At 45.7% G+C, this 26,366-nt stretch overlaps 1 protein-coding gene across 1 annotated transcript; it reads left to right on the forward strand.

Annotated features, from left to right (window-relative positions):
• Positions 1–26,087, forward strand: DUSP10 (dual specificity phosphatase 10). Its single transcript, XM_064648140.1, has 4 exons — positions 1–159; positions 1,740–2,585; positions 20,313–20,690; positions 23,854–26,087. The coding sequence occupies exons 2-4, from the start codon at positions 1,784–1,786 to the stop codon at positions 24,117–24,119; spliced, it is 1,446 nt and encodes a 481-aa protein (XP_064504210.1). The 5' UTR covers positions 1–159; positions 1,740–1,783; the 3' UTR covers positions 24,120–26,087.
• Positions 26,088–26,366: the final 279 nt, after the last annotated feature.

Raw genomic sequence — 26,366 nt, forward strand, 5'->3', positions numbered from 1 at the left:
GGTGGCAAAAGAGAAAGTAACGAGGATGGTGCGGGCGGCGCGCGGGGCAGCGGGCGCGACACGCACCGGCACCAGCGGCGGCCGCCGCCACCAGCACCGGCGTCACCATCACCGCCACCACCACCATCGCCGCGCACCGGGCCGGAGCGCGCCGCGCCGGTGAGTGCGGGGCAGCGGCGCGGCGCGGAGCGATGCGGGGCGCGGAGCGGAGCGGGGAGCTGCGGGATCCCGCGCGGAGTCTGCTGCGGCGGGGAGCATCGCTTGGCGGCGGCGGCCCCGGCTCCCTGCTCTCGGGGGCAAAACTTCAGCTTCCCGCTTCTCGTGTGCTCTTCAGTTGTTTGCCCTCGCTGAGCGAGCCGGGTTGTCTCCCTCGCTTATTTAAATTTTTCAGTTGCGTCAGGCGACGGCGCTCAGGGATCTTTTATCCGCTTTCTTATCCTAAAAAGAAAAGCGAGGGAAGGTTTGGGGAAGGAACGGGTTGGGAAGCCTCCCGGGTGAGCCGCCGGCAGCCCCGCTTCGCCCGGCCCCGGCACCGCCGCCGTGCCCCGGGCGGGCGGGTCGCGGCTTCTTTCCCCGCTCCGGAGGTGCCCGCGGGTTCGCTCCGTACAGCGGTGGCTTCTGCGGGTGGCAGTGCCCCCCGGCCCGCCGGCGTGTGAATGGGGCATCTTCTTGCCCCTTGCCGACGGGTCCGGTGCGGAGCCGCCTGCGCGGCAGAGTGGGGCTGCGAGCGCTCACCCCGCTCCGGGGGTTTGATGGAGTTGGAGAAGTTGGTACTGGGATGTATTTTTCAGCGAGAGCTGCGGCTGCTCCCGAAGTTGCTGCTGAAGGGGAGGCACTGTCAGGGCTGGCTTAGGTTGTTTTGCTCTTGTCGTCTTCCTTCCCTCCTGTCGTCTTCCTTCCCTCCCGAGTGGAAATGGGGGATTCTAAACCTGCGCGCTGGGTCTTAGCAAATCAGAAGGCAAAGGCTGGGCAGGCAGTGACCTTGATTGGGGCAGAGGGGACCCCTTTTTGTAGAAGCGGTGAACTGTGGTGGGGAGCAGGGAACTTGCCTCATGGACTGCTGGAGAACAGCAGCCTTTCCGGGCCTGGAGCAGGGGGCTTGACTGGGGCTGAATTCGTCTCTCTCTCTAGCAGGCGGATGGAAGTGCAAGGTGTGCACTTACTTTTTGTAAGGATTTCCGGAACCTGATTTTCTCCCTTTCTTCTGGGTATTTTTTGTTTAGCCTCACGTGTTCAAGTTTGTAACTGTCTCAGGAAATTTGTTCACAAGTTAATTTTATTCCATCTTGCTGGAAAAGTTGTGTATCACCACTGACACATTCAGCTCTTCAGCTCTTATATGTTCCTCCCAGTAGTAGAGTCAGCCCAGTAGTTTCTTCCCTTGCAGTAAGCCACGGGATGAGAGAATGTGCCCTTGTCATTATCAGTGGTGTGCCTTGCAGCCTGGGGTTTCAGAATAGCTCAGCACCATCTGCATGTAGCCAAATGCCTCCTCCTGGGTGTAGCTGCACATCCAGGCTAGTCGCGTGTGTTCTGCGTGCCATGTGTGCACATGCAGATAGCTGAAGTATTTGCTGCAGGATTTAAAAGGCTTTTTAGCAACTACTGTCAGAAAGGGTTGTTAGGTTGAGGATAACGGGTCTTGGCAAAATAAGTTGTCGCATCTGTAGGTTAATGTTGATTTCATGATCTGTTTTCATCACCTTTTTCTTCTTTCCCCTCCACTTTTTCTTTTGCAGGGTGATCTTGAGTTCTTCTTAACTTGCTAGTGCTCAGCCTCCTCATGCCTCCGTCTCCTCTAGACGACAGGGTAGTAGTGGCACTTTCGAGGCCAGTGAGACCTCAGGATCTCAACCTCTGTTTAGACTCTAGCTATCTTGAGTCTGCCTCTTCTGCCTGTGAGAGCCACTCCAGTCTGCTCGGCGCAGCTGTTGTGTCCCTAAAGACTGCTAATCTCACGTATATGCCCTCATCCAACGGCTCTGCACGCTCCCTGAGTTGTGGATGCAGCAGTGCCAGTTGCTGCACTGTGGCAACGTACGACAAGGACACTCAGGCCCAAACTCAAGCGAGCACCAGCAGCACCCACACCGGAGCCTCCACCGCCTGCCCTGCCAACCAAATGGTCAACAGCAATGAGAACGCCGGCAGCCTGAGCCCGCTGGGCGGGGTGGGGAGCCCTGTCTCGGGCACCACCAAGCAACTCACTAGCATCAAAATCATTTACCCCAATGATCTGGCCAAGAAGATGACCAAATGCAGCAAGAGCCACCAACAGAACCAAGGGCCTGTCATCATTGACTGCAGGCCCTTCATGGAGTATAATAAGAGCCACATTCAAGGGGCTGTCCACATTAACTGTTCTGACAAGATCAGCCGGAGAAGGCTCCAGCAGGGCAAGATCACCGTCTTGGACTTGATCTCCTGCCGGGAAGGCAAGGACTCCTTCAAGAGAATATTTTCCAAAGAAATCATAGTTTATGATGAGAATACCAATGAGCCAAGCAGAGTAATGCCTTCCCAGCCACTCCACATAGTGCTAGAGTCACTCAAGCGAGAAGGCAAGGAGCCCCTAGTCCTAAAAGGTAATTCTCCTCGTTGCCCGCATGTAGGCTCATGGTTTGCTTTGCAACATGTACACTCTGCTGTCAGCCTCACTGATGGCTGAACCTTGAAAGCATCTGCTTATCTCTAGCGAGGCTTGCGTGCCTCCAGTCACCAGTGGCAAAGCAAATGCTGTTCGTGGACAAACCATGGAGCTGGTAACAGGGAGATGCTTGCTTTTCTCTGAATATTGTCCTTGAGTAGCAAGAGGGATGGGAACTGGAAGGAGGAGGAAACGTGCTTCCTAGTGTCTGTGCAGACAAAGAATTTTCCCCATTGCTTGTTCTGAGTATTTATAGCCCAAGGAGCAGAGGTCCAGGAGGGGTTAGTTCTCATTTATCTTGTCAGACTGACCTTTACTTAGCAGCCTTATTTTAGTCTGTATAAAACTGAACTCATAGGTGCTGGAGATGGGCAGTGAGATTGGAGAAGGAAAGGCAAGGGAAGTCACTTGGTCTGAGGCATTTTGTCATGGACCAGTCAGCAAAACTTGAGCAATCAAGCCTTGTTTTGGTGGTATGAGGTGAGAATAATGAACAGAGGGAAATACTGAAAAAAGTGATCTGAAAGTGTTGTGTTTACATGTATATGTGTTTATATATGTGTATGGCTTTCCTGTAAAGGTTCCTGTTTTAATGTGGTGTTTGGTTTATCCCTTAATGCTTTGGTGGAAACAAGCCCTACCAATTAAGGCAGCATCAAAGGACAGTTCCCTTTCTTCACTTCATTCTGTAGATCCTATTTATAACAATGCTGCCCTCTAGATTGAATTTCCTTTCCCCTGGGTGTTTATGCCATTCAGAGGCATGGTTGGCAGAGACTGGCTGTAGCACTGAGAAACTATGGAGGGATTTGCTGCTTAGCTCATACTGTATGTATTTAATTCGCTTATATTTTTCTGTGCAGCTTACTACTTCCAACCTGCCCAATGTGGCAGGAGAATGGATTGGGCTGATAGTTTATCCCCTTTCCTCAGTTGAGTTTCTTAGCTTTATAGGAGCTAAGGGTCCTGTGAGATACTTCTGTGTGGGTGTTTCTTATGGAAGCTTAAAACTGGTGAACTGTCTCCTTGCTCCCAGCAAGTGTATGGTCATGCTGGACTTGCTCTGATACTTGCTGTGGGTTCCGTGTATGCTTTTATTGAGTCTCTTGGGTTATGGTGGTGACCTTCATCTGTAAAAGAGGGAGATGAGGTGCTTAGCAGAGGGAGATTGTTGCTGGAGTCCTGTATTTCTGGTGGTAATCGTTCTGTTCTACAGCCTTTGCAACTAGATATATGGTTGTAGTCTGCAAGCCTTCCTGTCCTCAGAAAAATGGTATGCTGAAAGTGTTTTCAGAGGAACACAGGGGAAAACACTGCAGCTTCTGTGGACCTCAGACTGGTACTTTTTCAGTACCTGAAGTAAGATCCTGGTGGAGATGAAGCTGCAGAGCTGTAGTTGGGCAGCACTGAGCTGTTGGGTGCTGTGGGCAGGTTTTGGCCAGCCCTTTCTCCCGCCTTCCAACTCTGGGTGCTGCACTGGGTTTGACCAACTGCTTGTGAGAGTCCTTGGGCCATTTTTGGTTTTCAACCATTGAGAAATGTTACCTAAGAGACCTGCTTAGCAGAAATCCCTTCCCCAAACTGGTCTGCCAGCAGATCTGGAAGCATGCCAGAGGAGAGAGAAGGCCCAAATCCTTAGCTTTTTGGATGTAGTGATCATCTGGATCAGAGCACACCTCACCTGGGGGAGTGTATAGTGAGGAGCTCCCCCTATCACCTAAACTCCCTTCCTCTTCTTTGAAGTGGAGCTCAAACTGGGGTCAAATGGAGTTGAGCATGGGATAAAGCAGCATTTAGGAAGGCTGCGATTAAGCTTCCGAGCCGGAGGAGTGGTGCTGGAACCACTCGTTATTTAGTTTCACTTGACAGATAGTGTTTTTTCCATCGTACTTCGGCAGCCTGGGAGCTGGCACATGCACATACCTGGGTTCAGGCACTAAAATGAAACCGAGGGTGGCTGGGGAGCCCTCTTTGCCTACGTTTGTTATTTTGAGTGATTTCTCTTGCTCTCTGCTATCTGCTCCTAATTTATTGCCGGCCCATCTGATCCCCTGTGTTGTGTTTGCAAACAGTGGTTGCTAGCCAGGCTGTCCAAGTTTATGTCCCCCTGATCCGGTGCCACCTTCTCCATGTTTGGTGCTGCCTGTCAGCCCGTGGCCCCATCGCCGTTTTCGTGGCACGGTGTCACGTTGTGGGGTGAATCCGATCGGCAAAGCCAAGGGTTGGGTTACATCTTTGGCTTACAGCACGCTGGGGTAGCGACGTGGCCCTGTGTGCATTTAGTTTTTAGGTGCCCCAGTCTTTTTAAGCAGCAGAGAAACTCTGTGCTGTTCTCCAGGGCCAGGCTGTGATCTACAGATAAATGTATGTATGGTGCACCTTATTAGGCTCAAGTTAAAAAGAGGTGGCCTGATTTATCTTTAATGTAGCAGACCAATATATAAACTAGCATTGTGACAAGAGAGGGTTTACATATGCTGTGGTATGGGGGGATTTTAAAACCCGTATTCCTCCCTTTCTGTTCATTCCTCTCTTTGCTGCTTCCTTTAACATAGAGCATATTTTTGGTCATAAACATAATATATGCATAATTTTGATTTAAGCTCTTTAGAAGAAAGATTTTCATGTTTTTTTGTTCACAAGGCATAACAGCACTTGAGACAGGCATAAACCCCCTACTTCTACGAAAAAAATAAGCCCATAAGAATCCTGCATTTCACGGGCTGTAGCAGCCTGACCTATCAGGGCTGAAGCTGCTGCTTAGCCTGTTTATATGCAAAATAGGAAGAAGTCATACTTCCCCCAACACCCAGTCACACCATACTAGACCATGGTATTGCATGCTTGCTGAAACCCAAAGGCCTCACTTTTTTGGATGCCTTTTTTTTTTTTTCCTATTTTTATTTTTTTCTTAGCATTGGAAAGGAGAGGGAGCAAACCAATGATGTGAGCCCAGTGTCCCTTCTGCTTGAGGCCAATGTCAAAGCTGTTGCTGAATTTGGGGAGGGGGAGAGCATGGCTCTGTGACCCTGGGTGGGATCAGCAGCCTTGACCCTCCTTGGTGGGATTGTGCTCCTTTCCCTCCTGCAAACCCAATGGTGAGGCATCTCTACCTTCCCTGAGAACTTTGGCTCATAGAGGAAGTGGCCTGGAGTCTTTAAGGCTTGTGTGCTTGAGTTAGCTACTGGGACCTAAAAATAGAAAGTGGGAAATTCATTTGCATTCAGATGAAAAGTATTATTTTTACCCAAAACTAAAATGTTTAGGTTTGGAGTTCAGCATTTTTTTTTCCAAGTTAAATTAAATCTACAAAGGGAACAAAAATGAAAAATTGAAGCATCTGTGCCAACACATCTTGACAGCTTTTAACACAAGAGGAGTTGCCTTGGAGTCCCTGACCACTATCTGGTAGTATTGTCTCCATCTTGTTGTTTCTTTTCTACCTTTGAGGTCTGGCAGTGGGTGCCTTGTGAACCTGCTCAAGTCTTGTGTTTAGTTTGTAAAGGCTTCTGTGTTTGACTGCAGGGAAACAACTGAATTCAAAAGCAGAGGTGCAAAATGTGGTTTGGCAAATAATTCATTCTTTTTCTTCTCCTTACGTGCTGTAAACTGATGGCTGGACTGCTGCAAGGGAGATGGAGAGGAACTGACTGGTTCCTCCCCAACAACTGATTGATTCTCTGTTCTTGTTCCCAGTCTGAGGAGCTTATTTATGCTCTGACTTTCAATCTTCTCACTGCTCATCTAACAGGGAAATAAATGAAGCAACTTGCTCTCATTATAGTGGGTAAGACCTGCCAACAAACCACTTCGTGCTTTCTGCCATGGTCTAAGAATAGCTTCAGATCTCTTACCACACCGGAGTCGCATATCAGCAGAGTTGAAACAACTACAGAGGGCCTGAGGTGCCTACACAAGGAATAAGTACCTGGTTTATGTTCCCCCATGTTCGTGTAAAATACTGTGAGCAGCTGCCTTGGAAATACCTGACCTGGTCATAATCTGTGCAAATATATAATTTATTATTCTTATTATTAGCTATATAATTCAACAGTGTCAGTGTTGCTTTAAATCCTAATTGGATTACACTGCACAAGAGTATTTGAAAGTAAAACTTGATGTAATGGTCAACAAATCCAGCTGACCAACAAAACATGTGCCTGGCACTTATTTCCACCAGAGATCTCCACTGAATAAGTATTAGGTCATGGTTGTAATAGGGAAATGTGTAGTTTTAAACACATTGGATGTCTCACATGCATTACTTAACATTTAAAAATAAAGCGTGTTCCCTCTGTGCTGCAGAGGAAATCTGGCCCCATCAGTCGCTAGGGAAAAAACTTCTGCTGGCTCTATTGAGGCTGAGATTTCACCTTCAGTTTTCAGACTGATTGCTGGAGCTTAAAGTATCTTTCTACTGGAATCAATAATCTTCTTGGCCATAACACCTGAAAATTGATTGTGTGTGTCTGTACCTTTTGCATATAGATAAATTGGGGCAATTTGTGGTTGGACACCGTGGTCTTCACTGTATTTTGAGGGGATACTTCTGCAGAGTAGTGTACCTCTAAACTTCGCCTATTCATCACTAATGGAAAGTGTGGCATTTCCTCCCAGATAATGGCATCTGAGAGTTTGAAGAGCTGGCTTACAGGGTACCTACCACATTTAAACTGTCCTTGGGGGAAAGACTGCCTTGGAAAGAGAGGAACAGGAAGGAGGTTTGTTTCTTTGTTTTGTTTTGTTTTCCTGTTTTTGGCTCTCTAGTTTGTCCTACCCTTGGAAACCAAACTAAGAGTTAAGCAAACTGTTACATGAGGCAGACATCTCTGATGCTTGTAAAGAAAAACTGCTCCAGTTCTGTGTGAACTGGGGGAACATTCCCCGTGATGTTCCTGGTAGGTAGATGCTGGATTATAATTAGCTGAATCCTTCATGTTCTTACCCTTACCCTGCCAGAGGTAAGAAGCTGTATAAGTAAAATCTTTATAGGACTGCTGCTGATCTGTTTTCTGGCTTTTTACTCTTGAGGTGAGCACAGCCTTTTGGAGAGGCTTAGGGTGGCTGTATCTTAACTGATACAGATAGAATTTTTTTTTTTTTTTTTAGACCTATACATGGGAGGTTTGCCTTCCAAAGGAGCTCTCTAAGTTTTTATGACACTTAAGTAGCACAAAAAGTTTTAGTGAGATCGCTTTGGCTTTATGTTGCATTCAAAGTGGGGGATCATCTACTTGTCTTTAGGCTACAACTCCTTCTTGACTCTGTGAAAAGCCCCATTACAGTTAGGGTTTTTTATTTATGCAAGCAACTTGGAAGTAAAGAAATGCCATAAATATGAGCAGCATGCACACATCGTAATATCTGTCTGTTTTGCAATTTCACTAGTCAGCCAGGAGGGAAACAGCTCTCAAATATTCAGCATCAGTTTGCAGGGCTATAGAAGTCATGCTGTTTAAAGAAATAGATTATGGTAATCTGAAGATGACCTAGTGCATTGTCCCTTTGCGTGTAAGATAAGATTATGCGTGGTGCTGTAGCCTTGTTGGGAAGTCCCTGGTGGGCCTGGGAGAGTGCTGGCTACAGAAATCACAAGGCTGACCTGAATTACTGCAAGCAGTTTTTTTTCTGGAGCTTTGATTCTGGGTACTCGACTGAATCTGTCTCGAGCTGTTTTTTTAAACACCTCTGTACTGTAAAAATTAATTTGTGGTAATCACAAAGGTGTTTGCTAAGCTGGGGCTTAAAGAGCAGTGTTTATTATGGATATCACCTTTGCCTGCCTCACCTAAAAGTAAAAGCTGGCAAAGAGTCTCATTGAGAGTAGGCTGGATAAAGGTGCTGTCTTGAGCATTTCACTAGCTTCAGCTTCTTCTGGCAGACCTTTCACCTGCTCTTGATCCATTGAATGCTGAAAATTGTGGGAAAGCTGAAACGTGTGCTAGTGCCTTTGGGTTCAGCTACCAGTCCTTGCTGTGCTCTCAGTACACCCTGTGTGGAGGCAGAACCAGGGACTGCTGTGAGCAGGAGGCATGGAGGAATTCAGTGGGCCTGTTTCTGCAGCTGGGAAGTCCTGGGGTGCTCGTGATCTCTGCACAGGGTGGCTGATCAATGCTAAGCTTGTTTGGGTTTTTTTTTTATTTGTTCTTTTTTTGGTTTTTTTGTTATCGTTTTGTTTCGTAGGATTTTTTTTAAACCTTGTGACTTTTTAGTACAGGAAACTCTTTGCTTCAATTAATATCTGTGACGAAGGCAACCTCACATCCGGAAGTATCTCAGCATACCAAAGGTTGATTTTGGTGTGTCCTCTGCTGCTCTGAAAGATGTTGATTCCCGAGGAACCTGTGTCCTGACAAAGGTGGTCTGACCTGGTTCTGCAACTGTATAGCAGCATTTTGGAGCTTGAAGGAAAGGGGAAGAGCTGGGAGAAGCAAGTCTGTCTCCCATATGGTGCAGAAAGGAGGTAATCTGACTAGAGGGATACTTGTGCCTATATAGCAGGGCGCTCTTGTGGCCAGGTGAGCTCTGTCCAAGGCTGAGTGATGGTTAGTCTCCTGCTCTGTGACTAAGCATGCACAACAGACTTGCTGTGAGGCCTTAGAGAACTCATTTTCATCTGACTGGGCTTTTTTTCTGTCCTTTGCACTGTTTGTTACACCGAGCTCATTTCTCCTGTAGCCATCGGTGTTAAGTGTTAACCCGGGTTCGTCCATAGTCACAATGGTGCCCTGGAACAACACAGCTGCCTGTTGCAGAAAGTGGAAGATGGACTGAGGAGCATCCTCTTCCTCTCTTCCCTTGCTGGTGTGTTTTTGCTAAAGTGATAAACTGTAGGCTCTGATTTGCCTCTAGGTGTTTTTTGTGCTTTTAAAAATTCAAGGTTCATTTTCATGTGTTTCTCTGCTTGGGTGAGCAGGTTACCTCCTTTTTGAAGGAAAACTGCTCACAATGAAGAAACTAAGATCCCGAATGGGACACAAGCTTCTGATCTCCTGGCACTTGGTTTTAGTGAGCATGTTCCAGAAGAGTGTATGCAGAGGAGACCCAAGTTGGCAAATCTGCAGGGAGCAACTGGGACCTTGTAGGTCTAGGTACCATCTAGTCCCTGGGGCAATGCTAGCCTTGTCTATCTCGACTACACCCACAGCTCCCTGCAGTGGGAGCTCCCCTGTGGCCCTGCACTGGACTGTCATCACTGGACTGTTGTCGCTGGAGGGGTCTGGGGTTAGTGGGGTTGTGGGGAACTGTAAGTCTCTTATCATCTGCTGCTGGCAGGACACAAATGTGGACAGGAGGTGGGAAGGCTTGGGAGCCACTGCTCCTGGTAAGGTTAGTTGTTGCTTTGCATGTATGCAACACCCCGTTTCCAAGATCCATGACTTTGAAGGAGGAAGCTGCAAAAACTAAATTAAGAGAATAATAATAGTGATGTGAACACATTGGTTCCAACTCTTTTACTATGTGCTAGCTTTAAAACATCTACAGCATGCCAGGATTAATTCCCACTTGATTCACTGCAACAGAGAAGAACTGCTTCTAATTAAAGGTAATAAAAAGAAGAACAAATGTTATTCCTTGTCCACACATGAATTATCATATATATTTTTTTTATAATGCCTTAAAGAAACTTGGAAAATAGAAGCTAACTTGCAAGCTTCTGTAATATCAGTCGAATTGGTTGTCTCCAGTTCATTATGCCAAAGTGTGATATTAAGGCTTATGTAAGCAGTTGAAAACTAATGTTTTAAAATCAAAGCTGTTGTTGAAGCAGTTGATCTTTACTGTGTTGGTGATGGGCTCTAATTCCTCTTGGTCTCTGTTAAGGTAGTGGGAGTCTCTCTGTCCAGCTGATGAAAGCTAAGAATAGACTTTTGCTGCTGGTTAGAATTTGGCATATTTTAGGTACAAAACCACTATGATTGCTAAATGTGAGGTTAATTGTAAGTTCACAGGTGTTTGTGTTAGTCCTGCAAAGCAGAGTGATATCTCTGTTGGGGGATAACACAGTTCTTTTGCTTCTTGGGAAACGTTAATGTTAACTCACCTGTGGAGACCAAGGAATTATTTTATTTGGAGACAACGGTTGATTTTGATCTGACTGAAGATATTCCTTGTTTTATTGCTATTTAGCTCTGGCTTCTGTAAATATGCCTTTTTCTTTTCTTCCCCCTCCTCCTCCTTCTCTCCCTTTTTCCCTTGACTCTGCAGTATATGGATGCAATCTGGATCAACTTTCTCTTTCCCTATGGAGTTTTTAGGGGCCTTGGTTTTTAGACTTGGTTCCTTGACCATTATGATTGGGATTTAAGTGTCAGCAAGGCTGGCCCTGGATCTTGTGTCAGAGTGGAGGCTGGCATGCACCATGCTAGTTCCAGTAGCTTGCTGCTTTTATTTTTGGCTATTGTGGCACTGGGGTATGTCAAGTCAGCACTCTTTATTTTCTGTTTTTTCTTCATGGGCTTTGAAATACCTTGCTGAAAGGTGTCAAATTGGAGCCAGGTAGTAGTAGTATTTCTAGCCCAAAGGGTAGAAGCTCTTTAGCAGGAATGGATGGCACTCTCAAATGCTGGTGTGGTATATCAGCACCTTGTTTTCCTTTCATATTAATGTGAATGGTGCTGGTGTTTCTGAAGTGGAGGAGCAGTGGTTTGGATTGGAAAAGAGCCTGTGTTATCCTCAAGAGAAACAAAGCAGCCTGCTCTGTCATTAGAAAGAAGCTGTCCTGAAGAGGTTGCCCTTAAAAGGGTAAAGAGAATAAATGGATGGCTGAACCATGAAAATGTCAGCGTTCTCGAAAACATGCAAATTAAACAGAAAGGTCCACGCCTACGAATCCAGGATTACAGATGTCTGACACAGTGCTGGGACCGTTCTCCCTCTTCAGACATGCTGAGCCACAGAGAGCTGTGGCTGTCTGCATGCTGCTCGTGTGCCGTCGCACCGGCTGCTGACTGTCTCCAGGCTAGTTGCTTGAGAGATGCACGTGGTGATGGGCAGGGAGAGAACTGGTAATAGATTAAAAACCAAAAAACCCTCGATGTTCTGGGCAAACATGCTCAGCTCTACCCCTCTCTGTGAAAGCAGACCCGTAGCTCTTTGCCAATATAAACCCATTTGTGGTATTTTATTGCATTAAAATAGTTTCTGTTCCCTCCCCCCTCACTTCCCCTTGCCTCCTTTGTACATAGCTTTAGCATTTCTTGATGACCTTTTTGTTAATATGATTTCCAGTGGGAGCATTTCACAGTAGAAGTATGTATTCCTTCAGGGTTTACACTGACATTTCCAGTGATTATTTAATTGGACTTCATGTTAGCCTACATCCCCACGGGAACGCATACTTTTGCTATGAGGAGTTGTAATGTGTCTAATTTTGAGTTTCTGCTATAAACGCTTGTCCTCCAGGGAGGGTAAGTCCAATCCTCCTCTGTGGCTGCAGAGTTGTCACTGTAGTGTGTTTGGGATGTGGGGTTTCTTGTCTTGTTTCTATTTACAGTCTTACGTAGTTTAATCCTTGTACCAAAATTTGGAGCAGACCTTCTCCTCTTTCACCTTCCTGACCACTCCCGAAGGATGCTGGTTTATTCTCCCATGAATACTTTAGTTTTTTCTTTAAAAGGGGCAGACTCAGCACTCTCATAGCATAGGGCAGATTTCCAGTTACAAGCTGGAACGACTGTCTTGATTGCAGAGATGTGGTCCAGAAGTATTCAGAGCAGCTTCTGGACAGGCTGGTGAGTAGTCTAGAAGTCAGTGGCATCTCTTGAAAAAACTGACAAGTAAAGGTAAGGTAGGGAAGGGATGTATGGGATTTTCCTGGGTGTCCAGGGTCTGAGGAAAAAACCTAAATTAAAGACAAAAGAAAAAAAGGCATAAAGAAAGAAAAAAAGAGAAAAAAACTGTATTTAAGAAAAAAGAATCAAACTGAAATAGCACAGAGCCAGCATCTCTGGTTCAGCCTGGCAGGGGAAGGAGCTTTTGGTGACCTCTTTCCTTCCTCTCTGGGACGTGTCTCTAGGACAGCTGGCTGTTCTGTGCCTGGTGTCAAAATAAAAAATAAAAGTAGATGGGACCAGGGACCTCAAAGACCAGCAGGAGAGGATGTGCTGTGGCAAGCGGTGTGAGCTGTAGTGAGATAAAATTAGAAATAACACACAATGTGTGCGCGTGTCCCTCGATGCTGAGGGGAAACCTTTCCTCTTTATCTGGTGTCACACTCTTGACTTCTAAAGGAACCTCAAAGCCATTGTGTCAAGGATGTGCTTGTAAATTCTCTAGACCAGAATTTGTGTACAAACTGACCTCTCAGGATAGTTCCCACACGGAAAAAAACTGACCTTGCAAGTTCTTTGGAATGCAGAGTTTTGCCTTTTTTTGAAGTGCTGTTGGCAGCTCGATTAGAGGGAGAGACTAGATTAGATTGAGTGTATCGAGGTGGAAGCTGTTCTTTGTGAACTGTTTACTTTTACTTTTTTATGTTTGTTTAAAGCTTAATCTTTCGCGGGAAGGCTGATGCTGAATGCTGTGAGGGCAGCAGGGAGAGAAACCCTGCCATGGGTCTTTTGAATGTCCTGCAGACAGGTGAGAAGTAAACTCACAGGACCAGGAAGTCAGACCTATTGTACTTGCTATCAGCAACAGAAATAAAAAAAACTTTCAGTTATGCCTTTGATTTTGGAAACAGGGGGGCAATGTGGGTTGTTGAGGTAAATGTGGATACTTATATTGTAAAAGGATAGATTTTTTTGTTTGTTTGTTTGTTTGTTTTCTCCCCCTTTCTTTAACAGCAGGAATGGTAAGGTGTAAAGCAGTCCTGGTGTCACTGTGGCCTCCCTGTACTGTAGAAGGATGGGCTCCCCTCTGTTGTCAGCTTTATCTCGTGTAAAGCTCCCTCCAGTGTTTAAAAACAAACAAACCTCACCACAATATCCTTGAAATAAAGGAACAACTCCTAATGTTGCCTGGTGACTGTGGTCCAATAAGTCCCCACCCTTTTGGACAGAGGGGAGTTGCCTTTCCCACTCTGTGGGCCAAATACAATATTTTCAATCATGTCAAGCTTTCATGTAGAGTGAGCTCTACAGCAGTGAGGGCAAGCTTTGAGCGCTGCTCACCAGTAGCGTGGTGAGGAGAAGGACATCTGCATGGAGAGTAGACACTGACCTGCTTGGATTGGCCCTGCTGAACTGTCCTTCCCACACTTCTAGTGCTTCATAACAGCAAGGAGAGCCCTGGTTGGATAAGGAAAGTCTGTCTAGTGTTATTCACGAAATCTGAGCATCTCTTACTTTAAGTACCTCAGGATGAACAGAGCATAATCCTCAGTATGCACCATGAACCATCTTTGCTCTGGCTAAAATCATGACAGCAAGAGCTGTGAGCAAGTGTCATGGCTGGATCTTCTACTGCAAGGTGGTAGTAGCTCCCATGCCCTATGGGTGCAACCCCAGTGCCTCTGTGCCCTCTCTGCTAGTGCCTTTGCTAGTCAGTAGACCTACACCTGCATGCATAACTGTGTAGGTGGGGTGGTATGAAGAGTTGGTCTAGGTGGTTGTCCATATCCTGGGAGTGGATTTGGCCTATAACGGCAGAATTCTGCTTTAACCTGTACAGCAGCATTTTTCCTTGGTGGAAGGCCCATGGTACAGGAGCAAATTCTGGCGTTATCGTGGTGGTGGCTCGGCACCAGTGTGTCACCCTGCAGCAGGACCTCCAGACACTGGTGGCAGCATGGCAGGGGGTGGCTGAGGGACCTGGACCCTCCTGGCAGGCTGAGGAAGGGGGAGAGTGCCGGGTGGGTGAAGCATCTGGACAATACCTAACCTCTATTTTTACATGCTGGAGTCGCTTAACCTTGAGGCATCCTGTGCTTTGAATCAACTTGACACAAAGTCATCTGTTCATTAATAACACAGGAGCAGTTTAATTGTTGTCTTAGTGGAAAAATACATGAGACTGTCATCAGCTGTTGCTTCTGGCAGTGCTTTTCTGCAGTAATGTAAATAAATGAGGTCACAGGTTTAAAGGAACAGGCTGTACTTGCACAAATTGAAAGCGTCGTCTTAAACAGATATGCACCGATTGTGTGAGTGTCTCTGTCCTGCTCCCCAAATGCTCACTGTAACACTTCAACCTCAAACACACTCAAACGCAGCTGCAGGGGCTTGGTATGCTATGGTGGTACTGACAGGGCACATGCTGAGTGGATGTTTTAAAACTTGGCTTCATTCCTGAGCGAGTAATGCCTGGGGTGGCCAGAACTGTGGTATTGCCGAATTCTCTGCTGTGCGCCCTGCAAGAGCCCAGCAACACAAGAGGAGGGGAAGTTACAGATCGAACATCTTTTCTGCTGACACTTCCCAGTGTCCTGGGATTTCTGCTCTTGTTGCCTCTGTGTGTATTGCTTTTATTATTTTTTTTTTTTTTTGAGATGGCTTTGTGGTATTGTAATCGAGGATGAGCGGATCCAGAAATCCGCCTGGACAGCTTTGAAAGCTGTATAAAAGGTCTGGTTGTCTCTCGAGACCACGTGTTCTGTCTAAATGTGGCTCCCACATCTGCAGTCTGTCATGTATAAAAGTATGTTCCTGTTTGCAGTTGTAGCAGGAACACCCAGTACCTGCCACGCTCAGAACAAAGTATGTCCACAGCGATGAGGTAATGCAAAGGTGTTGCTTTATTGTGAGGGCATTTCATTGTAGCTGCCTCCCTCTAAGCTCTGTCACTGCAGAGGGAACAAGGTCGTTTACTCCCTTGACTGTGGGGTAAGAGCCCATTTCCAGATAGGAAACATATTGCAGATCTCCCAAAGCATATTGTAAGCCCATATCCTAGTTTGCATATAGTCACACAGCTATAGAGCAGCAGTGGTGGCTGAAGGAGGTGCCAAAGGAGAGACAGAGGAGGAGGGCAGGTGTTACTGTACTCCTTGTACTTAATTCTCAATCCTCTCAAAAAGCAAACAACAAAACCCCAAACTAAAAACCTACAACAAAACAACTGCAACAAAAAAAAGTCCAAATAAACAAACTCCCAACCAACCAATCCTTTTTATAAATGTGTACAGGTAAGGTTTGTTTTTCTTGCTTTCTTTGAAGATGGTTCTATTGCAGGGTTACAGTCCCTCACAAAAGCTGATTGCCTAGTTCCTGCTCTACCTTTTGTGCCTCCTCTGCATTGTATTTGCCCTTTTCTGATGGCAAGTGACAGACATTGTGTTTAGCATGATTTTTGTGCAAGCACCATGCTGCCTGTCTTTTTTCATTTCTTCAGAGCTGCTTTGGCTCCTGTCCAGCCGCTCACCTGGTCTCATAGCGCTGGTTCAAGCCTTGGGCTCCTGGATGGCTTTGGGGCTGGGAAATCTGTGTGCAGCTGCTACCCGGGTGCTGCTCAGTGGGGGAGTTTGAGGAGCATTAAGCAAGATGTTTATGGGCCGATGACTGCGAAGAACTCGAACAAGCAAGTGTGAGTAGCTGGAGCACATCCGGTGCTGACTTGGAACTTCCTAAAAGTTTTGAAGTCTCAGACAATCAAAAGTCTGTTGTCACTCACCAACTGTTCTGGCAGGGTAGGATGCTCGAAGGTGACATGCAGTTATAACTGCAAAAATACCTGGTTTTTGTATCAGTGGCGAGCAAGAGCTCTCAGTCCTATGTTGTGTCCTGCTAGATACCAGGCAAGGCCATCTGCCGGTAAGGGTCCTGCTTCATTGATTCATTTCCTTGTGCAAGAAATACCTTGGGTTCCCCAGAGTGCCGGGCATCCTTGTATTTCCATCTTTGTTTGGATATTGGTAGGTTCAGCCCCTCTAAACGCCTGCCCAGCTGCCATTTTGGCGCAGAGAGTGCACAAAAGCACTTGGGATGTTCTCTGCACCCACATGTGGGCTGTATCAGACTGACTGAGCAGTTCAGGCTTTTTGCTGTGCTCTGGTTATTACAGCTGTGTGGTGTGTTTAAAGGCAGAAGAGACAGGCTATGAGCGTGACATTGTGTTGAAATGAACGTTGGTGGCTTATCTGACTGCTGGCATTTTGGTTTGTCACTGAAGGTGGCTGCACATCTGAGTCTAGGCTCTGTGGCTGTGGTTCAAACAGCCCTGCCTTGCATGCTGATGGGCTTTCATGGTGGATATATATTATATTGCTTCTTTACTTAGGCTTCCCCTATATGATGAGGGCTTTTTGCACCATCTGAAAAGCTGCTTTTAAAATATAGCTTATCTCTGTGCTAGTGAGAAGCTTCTGCTAGGCTGTGCCTCTTGGCCACAGGCACTGTTACTGCCCTGTATAATGCTTCCTTCATGCCCCAGGGTAGGGAAGGCTTGGGCAGTGTCAGCCACAAAACAGCTTTTGTTACAACCACGAGTGGAGTCTCTGCATCCATGCCTTGAGCTTCCTTGTTATCTGGAGTTGTGGTCAGCAGCAGTCTTAGACTTTACTGAGTTGAATTAATCAACTCTTAGACCAGGCTTGCAGGAACTATGTGTTGGCCTCCTCTCCCACTTCCTCTACCCCTTGTACATGAAGACTAAGTGCTGAAATAGCAGCTTCTTGACAAAGGAATACAGATGCATTTGAATAGCCTGTACATTGTATTTACCTTCATGTGTAAAGTCTATCCCTCTTTCTAACTTTCTAACTGGTCATAATTAACTTTACTTGGACCTGCTTCAGGAAGTAATCTTGTAAACTTTAGAAAAACTAAGTATTATGGCAGTGCAGATCCAAGCTCAGCTCCTGGTGTTGGCCTAGGGTTTAGTTTCTCTTCGTGACTGCATCTTGCTGCCTTCTTTCTGAATACCAGTGTTCTTGTGCAGTCTTCACTTGTTCACATGTCTGAGCCAGTTCAGGTTAGTAATCCTCTCCACAGTAATGTGTTCTTTCAGGGACATTTGCTCTGAGAGTTGCTTGGGTATGGTACTTTAAATATTCCTTGAACTAACTTTTTAACTCCCCACCCACATGAGGAGGTGAACAAGGAGAATGGAGGATGTGGCCTGACTTTAGGAATAGTGACCACTGGCAAATGTCTGGAAAGAAATTGTGGGTGAAGCTATTATATATTTAGCTACTCCACTTGTTTGTGCATCTTCCACATGCTGTATTTGGGGTCTCCTTCCCATCCTTTGTCCTGATGCTGTTGCTGGAGTGGTGGGGATTGCCCTACACCTCTTGATTTCTTCTGAGTGCAGTGATAACAGAGGAGCCCTGCCCAATGTAATGGTCTCTTATCCTCTCCTCCATGTCATTTGCTGGACCAAAGCTCACAGTGAGGAAGAGTTGGTAGCAGGAGTAATAGTGTCTTCTGGCCAGTGGGGCAAGCAGAGGACCTGAGAGTAGGACATGGGTGGTGAGGAAAGAACTTGCTCTAGACTCTCCAGCTGTGCTGTATCTTACAAGGCAGCTGGTGAAACAGGATGGTGTTTGCCACACCATCAGTGTGTCTCCACCTTAGTGATGAAACAATAGGATCCTACCTCCAGCTGCCTATTCCCTAAAGCCTGCAGGAGAGGTGGAAAATGAGCATTAGCTCTGGGCCGCTAAAGCAACTTTTTCAGGGGTTTTCCTGAGAATCCCAGCATGCTCCGGTTATTGTTCAAACGGCAGTATTGAAGCTGAATGGACTAGTTGCCTACGTAGAAGGATGGGAATGTGGGTTAGGGCTTAGCCTTTAGCCCAGACTCTAGGCTGGGGCTGTTGGTTTGGATGAGACTTCAAACATCTTCAGCTTGGAGACCGTTGTCTTGTTTGTTTTCTTGAGTGGATTGAGAAGACTTTTCAGATCCCGTTGAGGCCATGTGGTGCAGTTGGCAGTTGAGCTCAGATTTTTGTCCTTGCTTCTTCTTTCTCCCCTGATCCCTCGTTGTAACAATTTTCAGAGTACAGATCCTTAAGGCAAAACTGTTTGCTCTTTGTCCTGTAAACAGCAGAAACAGCTGAAGACAAGCACACTTTCAAGGGAAGAGGAAATACTCTACATTTTGTAGACATTTCAAAGATTTCTGGGAAAATGAGTTACTAGTGGAGTGTGAAGGATAGGAGTCTGAATGTATTAGAGGGGCTCAGACGCTTGTAGCGTAGTCTGGGTGCCTTGTGCCCATGGAGTACAGTATAGGGTGCTGAAATGGCCCTGGCTGGGTACTACCCTATGGGCAGGTATGTCACAGACATTTGAATTTCAGCACTCAAAGTGTAGGCATTGGAGCCCTTTGCTGTGTCTGATCCAGAGCCTGAGTGACAGCATGTTTTTCTTTGTTTTAAACCTTCACTAGATCACTGTGAAAGAGCACGGAAAAGACAAATAGCCTCTCTTTTATTTTTTTTTTTGTTTCATTTTATTTTTCTGTTTAAATAACATTATTGGGATGGTGACATTCAGCATTTATTTTGGCTAGTGTAGCTCTTTCTAGTAACTTCAGGGTAACTCTCCCCCCTCCTGGGTTTTTTTTGGCTTGCAGTTAACAAAGTGCAATTGAGTCTGAACACTTGGCTCCTCTCAGTGCGGAGCATGACTTCAAGTGTCCTGGTACAACAGCAACGTGCGCTTTTGCGGGCGAGGTGGGGGGGGGATGTATCACTGCATTCCTCCTCTTTCCGCCTTTTTCTTTCCGAGGAGCCACCTGTTAGCATTACATCAGCGGCTCCCAGGAACGCCACTGCCTCCTACCAAAGGCCTCGCACAAAGTAGTAGTTCTTGTATTGTTTGCACTCAAAGAGCTGATGTCATGCCAGCTGATGTCATTGTGTGCTTTGTGTAATCGCTATGGAAACCAGGCAGGTGGGGAGCCTGGGGCTGATGTCATTCCCGAATGAGGTGTAGAAAGAAGGTTCCCTTTGCTTGCTCCAGCTCTGCAAAGCTGCCCTCCTCAAAAAAAAAAAAAAAAAAAAAATGGAGGGGGAGGGAGATGGTGCTTGAAAAAGCCAGCAAGGCATGCAATAGAGTCAGGGGAGGCATGAGTTGAAAAAGTGACTTCTCCCTCCCCCCTCAGATTCATTTTCCAATCCATATTAATGTCCTAAAAATAGCTCTTGCTAGATATTTTCATGCAGCCGGGGCAGCAAAAGGAGAGCTGTTTGCCACATGTTAAGCAAGCACCTCAGTCTCTGTTAGGTTACAAGGAGTGGTTTTCTTTTGTTCGGGTGCACAAATGTGTACGTACTGTTCCCTAGAGCGATGCCGGGGTGAGCTGCACCCATCCTCAGAGGTGTTGGATGGGGGGATGCCCTGCAGGGCTTGCTCCCACAGGCAAATCTGCTGTGGACGGGTAAAGCTAAGACTGTCCCAGCTGGCTTGCTGCTCACTTTAGTGTGCTAATAGGCCATTTGCCCCTAGATTTCTCCTTCTTGAAAAAATACCTTCCTTCTCTCACAGGCTGGTAGGTGAGGCAGCCCCAGCACACTGATGTTGCACAGAGGCGTGTTTGTCTGTGAGCCTGTTCCTTGGCACCGTGTGCCTCGCAGAGGGGAGGACAATGCCTGCTGCTGATTCGTGCTACCCTTGCTGCTGCTGACGGCACAGCATTGGTCACTGTGACAGTGGTAGTGGGGACAGTAGAGCCAGCTCCAGTCCTGGTGGTCCCAGCATGTGCTCTGAAAAAAGGTGGATCCAAAGCCTTGCCACCTTGGGGTATCTAACCAAAATATCTGCTTGGTCTCTCTTCCCAGGAGGACTCAGCGGTTTCAAGCAGAACCACGAAAACCTCTGCGATAACTCCCTCCAGCTGCAAGAGTGCCCGGAGGGGGGAGGAGGGGGCGGTGCCTCCGCTGTGCCCCCCATGCTACCTCAGTCCATCCCCACCACGCCAGACATCGAGAACGCTGAGCTCACCCCCATCCTGCCCTTCCTCTTCCTCGGAAATGAGCATGATGCTCAGGACTTGGAGAAAATGCAGAGGATGAACATAGGCTACGTAATTAATGTGACCACCCACCTGCCCCTGTACCATTACGAGAAAGGCATGTTCAACTACAAGCGGCTCCCGGCCACTGACAGCAACAAGCAGAATCTCAGGCAGTATTTTGAAGAGGCTTTTGAGTTCATTGGTAATTACCCTTGACTGGAAATACTCCTGTTTGTTTTGGGGTTTTTTTGTATTTTTATCTGTTGTAAGAATTTAGAGTGAATTTTATGCTTCTCCAACTACTCTGAAGGCTGAATAAGGCCATATTTACTTTTGTTTAGGTTGTCAGGAATGCTGAGCAACTCATATGTCTTTTCTTTCTCATCTCTGATGTATCCAGTTAAGTAGCCTGGGGTTACAATTTTTATCCATTGATACTGACTCCTACCTCCAGGCTTTAAATTCAGGAAACCCGAGAAAATGGAGACTTTCGTCATCCCCTCTTCTTGATTGCTTTGCATTCCCAGTTTCCACAGTGGCTTACAGCCAATTTTTCATAGTAACTATTCCCAATGATGGCTCAGTCTTTCCTAACTTAATGAGAAAACTGACAAACTCACACTTTGCTTGTTCCACAATTAGATTTATAGCTTCCAAGTGTGTGTGTGGTTGAGTGGATAGTGATGGAAACTTGCATTAATAAGCTTCTAAATCCTGTAGGCTGTGTGAGAGAGTTCACCAGAGACATGCAGCTTGTTGCAGAGGTTGCTGAGGAAATGATCCAGCAACGTTGCCCACATCGTTCTGAACCTCGCTAGATCAACCCAGGACAGCCCTCAGCCAAGTTTAGGGCCACACTCAGCTCTGGTTGGTCAGCTAGGCTAAAGCCAGAGGGCCACTTTAAGTGAGGGCTTCAGCATGTCATACAAAAGCTTTTGAGGGCCACATCTTGCCCCTCTTTGTGGACACCGCTTTTGTGGCATAGTGAATGTCCAGCTGTGCTGCTCCAGCAGAATTATGTGCCCTGAGAGGTTTTCTGAAATATGCTGGGGGGGACCACTGATATATAATTTTACTTTCTTGTGCTGAGGCTGGGCTAATCTCTTTGTCAGTACTTCAGACTTGATAGTGGAGGACTAGACAAGGGAAGTGTGTTTCTGTGCTGCATCACAGCTTAGATCCCTGACTGACCCCATACAGAAGTGGATGCAGAGCCATGTTCCTCCCTGCCCTCAGACCATCAGTGTTTATGGCCTTTGAGTCAGGGGGCGGGTTCATGGCTCCTGAAACTCAAGCCTGTTTGTGCTGGCTCTGTGGAGGTGCTCCCAGGCTCATCAAGGATTGGGGCCCAGTTGTGGGACTGGGTCCCAGGACTGGATGTCCAAACTCAGCATGTTTTCCTGAGCCCTTCTGCCCCTGCTGTGTGCCTGGGCAGGGCAGATAGCTCTGAAGCAGATGGCTTGTGAGCCTCCCTGGCTGTGTTTGGGTTGGCAGGGGACCGTGGTTGTGCTGACATGTACAGCCTGTAGTTGTGCTACTTTAGTGAAGGTGAACAGAGAAATCACTGATTGTGCTGCAGTTCAGATGGAGAGCAGCATTAAAGCCTGAGTCTTACCATTGGGAGCTTCTACTGGGAGCCCTTATCGTCTACAATGTGAAGGACCAAAGAATCTCTCTTTAAAACCAAATTTTCCCCAGTGTTCCTAACCCAACCCCAGCTCTATCAGTACTGCTGTCAGCTCCCCAAGCTGCTGATTACGATGTGCATGGGAAGGTGAACACCTCGTTTTGGGTGAGGGGTAGGGGAGAGGGAACCTAGCTTTGATCCTCTGGGAAAAAAGCTGTGCCAAGAAATCCCATAAAACCTTAAATTTTGAGTTCAACAAGATGGGGAGATGCAGTAGGCTAAGCTTACGTAAAGAGACTGCAAAGCTGTACTGAGGTCCTTTGGGAGTAGGATGGAGATTTCTGCACCCAGCATTCCTATGAGCTGAAGGATTAGAGCTCTCAAAGCCACTGAAAGATAGTGTTTGGCTTGTGACCTTATCAAGGGCAGAGAAAGCAGCTTTGCTCTGAAAAGGTTTAGAAAGTGTTTCAAAACCCATTTTACTTTCCTTTTTAATAATTACACCTTGGGGGTCTGTCTTTGTTTTTAATAAACAAATATTTCTCCACTGAGAGTTTTTCTCCATAGCAAATTTAGCCAGCTGGGGAAATAACTAGTCAAAGCTTTCCCTTCCTCTGGGTAAACTTTAAATTGCATTTGAGAAGATTTGGAAATGTTTAAACAGCAGATTGTTGGCCTATGTTTCTTTAAATATGTCTTGAAAAAACCACAAGCGACCCCAGGTTTAGCTAAGACTAAAGCCATAGGAAGTGAAATCATCAGAAACTCTCTGTGAAAGTGTGTCAAAATACATTAGAGAGTTTCAGCTTTCTGAAATACTAACTGCCAAAAATGTCTAGAGGGAAATTGGCTTCATTTATGCTTTCACAGTACAGGTTGAACATGTGGGGTGGGATGAACTGTACTTTTGGTGGGGTTGGATTGATGCCAAAACTTGCAAACCAAATTCACGTTCGTCCCGTGGATTAAAACAAAAGAAGTAGATTGAAGGGTCACATCTTGAAAGTTTTATCTCCTGTTTTAAAAGCAAGCTGTGGGAGATGAGGGTGGTATGGTATTGACTCTCCTCTTTCTAATGTCCTGTTAAGAGGTGGTTACAAGGACTCTGTCATTCCTAAATCCTGCCCCGGTTGCCTCCGCCTAAGTGACGTATCTTGGTGGAGAGCGTGTGTCTGTGTGTGTTATCCAGCTCCTGCTTTTGTGGAGGCACCACAGCAGAGTGCCCCATTGAAGCTCATTTCAAGAGTAGCTTTGTAAAAGCTTCCAAGAACAGGGTTTTGAAACAGATATATTGTTATGAACTGAATCTGAAAATACCTGTTTGTTAAAAAGGTGGTGCCCTACTTTGAAAGACAGGGAGGTTGAGATGCCAATGTAATGCAGCAGCAGAGGTGGAAATGGAGCCTGATGCTTCATTGTGGGCCTCGACCTCCCAAATAAATGCTCCCTGGCACCGGTGTGAGCAGTGCAGCAGCATCTCTCACTGTGTGGTTCATCTAATAAAGAGATAAGGATTTGGACATGAGGATTTTCAGTGTCAGACTGGACTGGGTGTTTCACGTGCAGTAACTCTAAAATGCTGGAGGAAGATGGGCTGGAGGGAGGGGGGAGGAGATGCTGCTGTGCTTGTAATCAAATCAAGGGACTTTTCACATTAAGTTACTCTTAATTGCACTGAGCTTGTTCTAATTTATGAACTGGCAAAAATCTTACTTTCTTCTGTCTTTCTTGTTTCTAGAGGAAGCTCATCAGTGTGGGAAAGGTCTCCTCATCCACTGCCAGGCTGGTGTCTCCCGATCTGCCACCATAGTTATCGCTTACTTAATGAAGCACACACGCATGACCATGACGGATGCCTATAAATTTGTAAAAGGCAAACGACCAATCATTTCCCCTAACCTTAACTTTATGGGGCAGTTACTGGAGTTCGAAGAAGATCTAAACAACGGTGTCACACCGCGAATCCTCACACCAAAGTTGATCGGCGTAGAGACTGTCGTGTGACGGGCGAAGCTGTGAGGTGGCGGTCAATGAAGGGGTTAACCTATTCTTCACCTGATTTGGGGCAATGATGGGTGGCTTGTGGGTTTTTCTTTTTAGCTTTCAAGGGGAGTTTTGTGGCGAACTTTTTGTGAATAAAAACCTTTTTTGTAAGGAAAGGTTTTTAAAAGATCCAAGAACTTTGTCGGGTTTGGGATGCTGTTGTGATTTCCTTCTCAGACACCGGCAGAGCAGGGAGGCTTCAGAGCAAAAGGAGTACTTTTTAAAATCAAAACAAGAAGAAGAAGAAATATTGGGCTTTTTTTCTTTTAATTTTTATTTTTCCCACCTCTCCAGCTACTTGTAGAGTTTATGGCTAAGTAGTCTGTGCAGGTTCATAGACTGAAGAAACCTAAGTTGAAGACGAAACACAAACAGCCAAAACAAAGCAGAAAAAACCCTCCCTGAAACATAAGGGCCTTCATTCTGCAAAGGCTTTGCTAAAGATAACCTAGCAAAATGCTCACCAATGCAAAGGAAATCAGAGCAGCTTAAAAAGTCTGCAAGGCACTTTTCACACTCCTGACTCAAACTAAAGAAGAAAAAAAAGTTTATTTGGTGTGTTTCATGTTCCAGTTCTATTTTTCTATTTTGGGGTGTAAGGTTTTAACAGTAAGGGACTTCGATCATTCTATGCCATATGCCTTCACTGGCTTCTTGTGCAATAATAATTTGGGCTTTGATTTGAGTGTTCAAACCAATTAGAGTTGGCTGCCCACTAATAATAATTTTTAGTCTAATAGTGCAACAGCAGCCAGCTTGGTTCAGAAAGGATAAATGAGAGCAATTATTTTGTTCCTTTATATGATTTTGATCCTGGTTACAGTGCCATAAACCTTGTTACATATGTATATCAGAATGTACAAAAATTGAGAAGTTTATTTAAAAATATTTTTCGCACAAAATATTGGTGTGTTCAGTTGTCTATGTAAAAAAATTTGATTATAAAAGAAAAAATCTTTTGGAAAATGTGTGTCCTTTTATTTCTTTAGCAATTTTCCATTTTCTATGGGGTGGGGTTTTTGTTTTGTTGCTTTTGGTTTATTTTTTGTGGCATTGTACATCTCCTTTGACAAAATTGGTATCTCTTGTTTGGCATCTCCTCTTTAGTGTTTCGTCCCTGTCCTCTGGTGGTGGAACATGTTTTCCTTACTTTTTACTGTACTCTTGCATCTTCAATTTCTGTAACTGGATTTTTCTCTTCTGTTTGGCTGAATTGGCACTATTGGTGAGGGCTCTTTGGGACAGACCTGTTATTTCTACAGCTCAGTAGCCATTTGGAAAAATAAGAAATAAACATTCTCCACTGATTCCTTTCCATATTCCTGTAATTAGCTTATCTTCTATGTTAAAAAATTGTCTGGTTTCTAGAAATGTTGGTCACATGTGTGCTTTTCCCCTGCCTCTCTATAGCCCCTCGTTTAGCAGTTCCACAATTCCTGGGAATCCTCTTCCTGGAATTTTCCCCTTCTTCTTGCCCATCCTCCCTTCATCCCCCTCCTTTTCCAGCTGTGTCAGTGTTGTGTGGTGTGTATTGTAGGCTGCTGTTTCTGCCTGACAGTGTCCCTTGGGTGGCTGACTTTTGCTTTCCTTGTTTGTATTTACTTTTTTTTTAAATTTTTAATGATACGGTATAACCTGATCTCTTCTGGACTGTTACAAACTCCAAAGTTTATTTGTATGAGCCTAAAATGAGTTAGAAAACATTTATCATATGATTCTGTTGTACAAACTGATCTATCCCAGGAAGTCTGCTAGCAGTAAGGCTTTTCCTAGATGGACTGAACCAAGTGTGAAACAGGACCTGTCGGAAAACTTAATGTATAATCACAGTAGACATGTATATTTTTGTGGACATTTTACTTAAAATGTTGTTACTATACAGATATTTTCTTGAAACTTATCCCTTTATTAAATTATTTTTCTACTGGAGTTGATTTTTTTAAAAATTTTTTTCTTTTATATGATCATTATTGGTCTTTTGGCTAAAAACACCCTCAGGAGCAAAACCTCATGGACTGTGACCACTCCTGGGGCTAAGGAGAGAGTGGCTGGACAGAGAAGGTACCGTTTGCTGTTTGGGAGCCTTGTGCTTTGGGAAGGAAGGAGGTTCCTTAGTAAAGATGCTCTGCTCCCTTCCTTCCCCCCTTTCCTTGTGTTTGGGCCCAACCTCTTCCAGCTGTTCTCCATGAACTGCAGGTGCCAGTTGTT

This window comes from Pseudopipra pipra, chromosome 3 (genome assembly GCF_036250125.1).
Source record: "Pseudopipra pipra isolate bDixPip1 chromosome 3, bDixPip1.hap1, whole genome shotgun sequence".
NCBI classification, from domain to species: domain Eukaryota; kingdom Metazoa; phylum Chordata; class Aves; order Passeriformes; family Pipridae; genus Pseudopipra; species Pseudopipra pipra.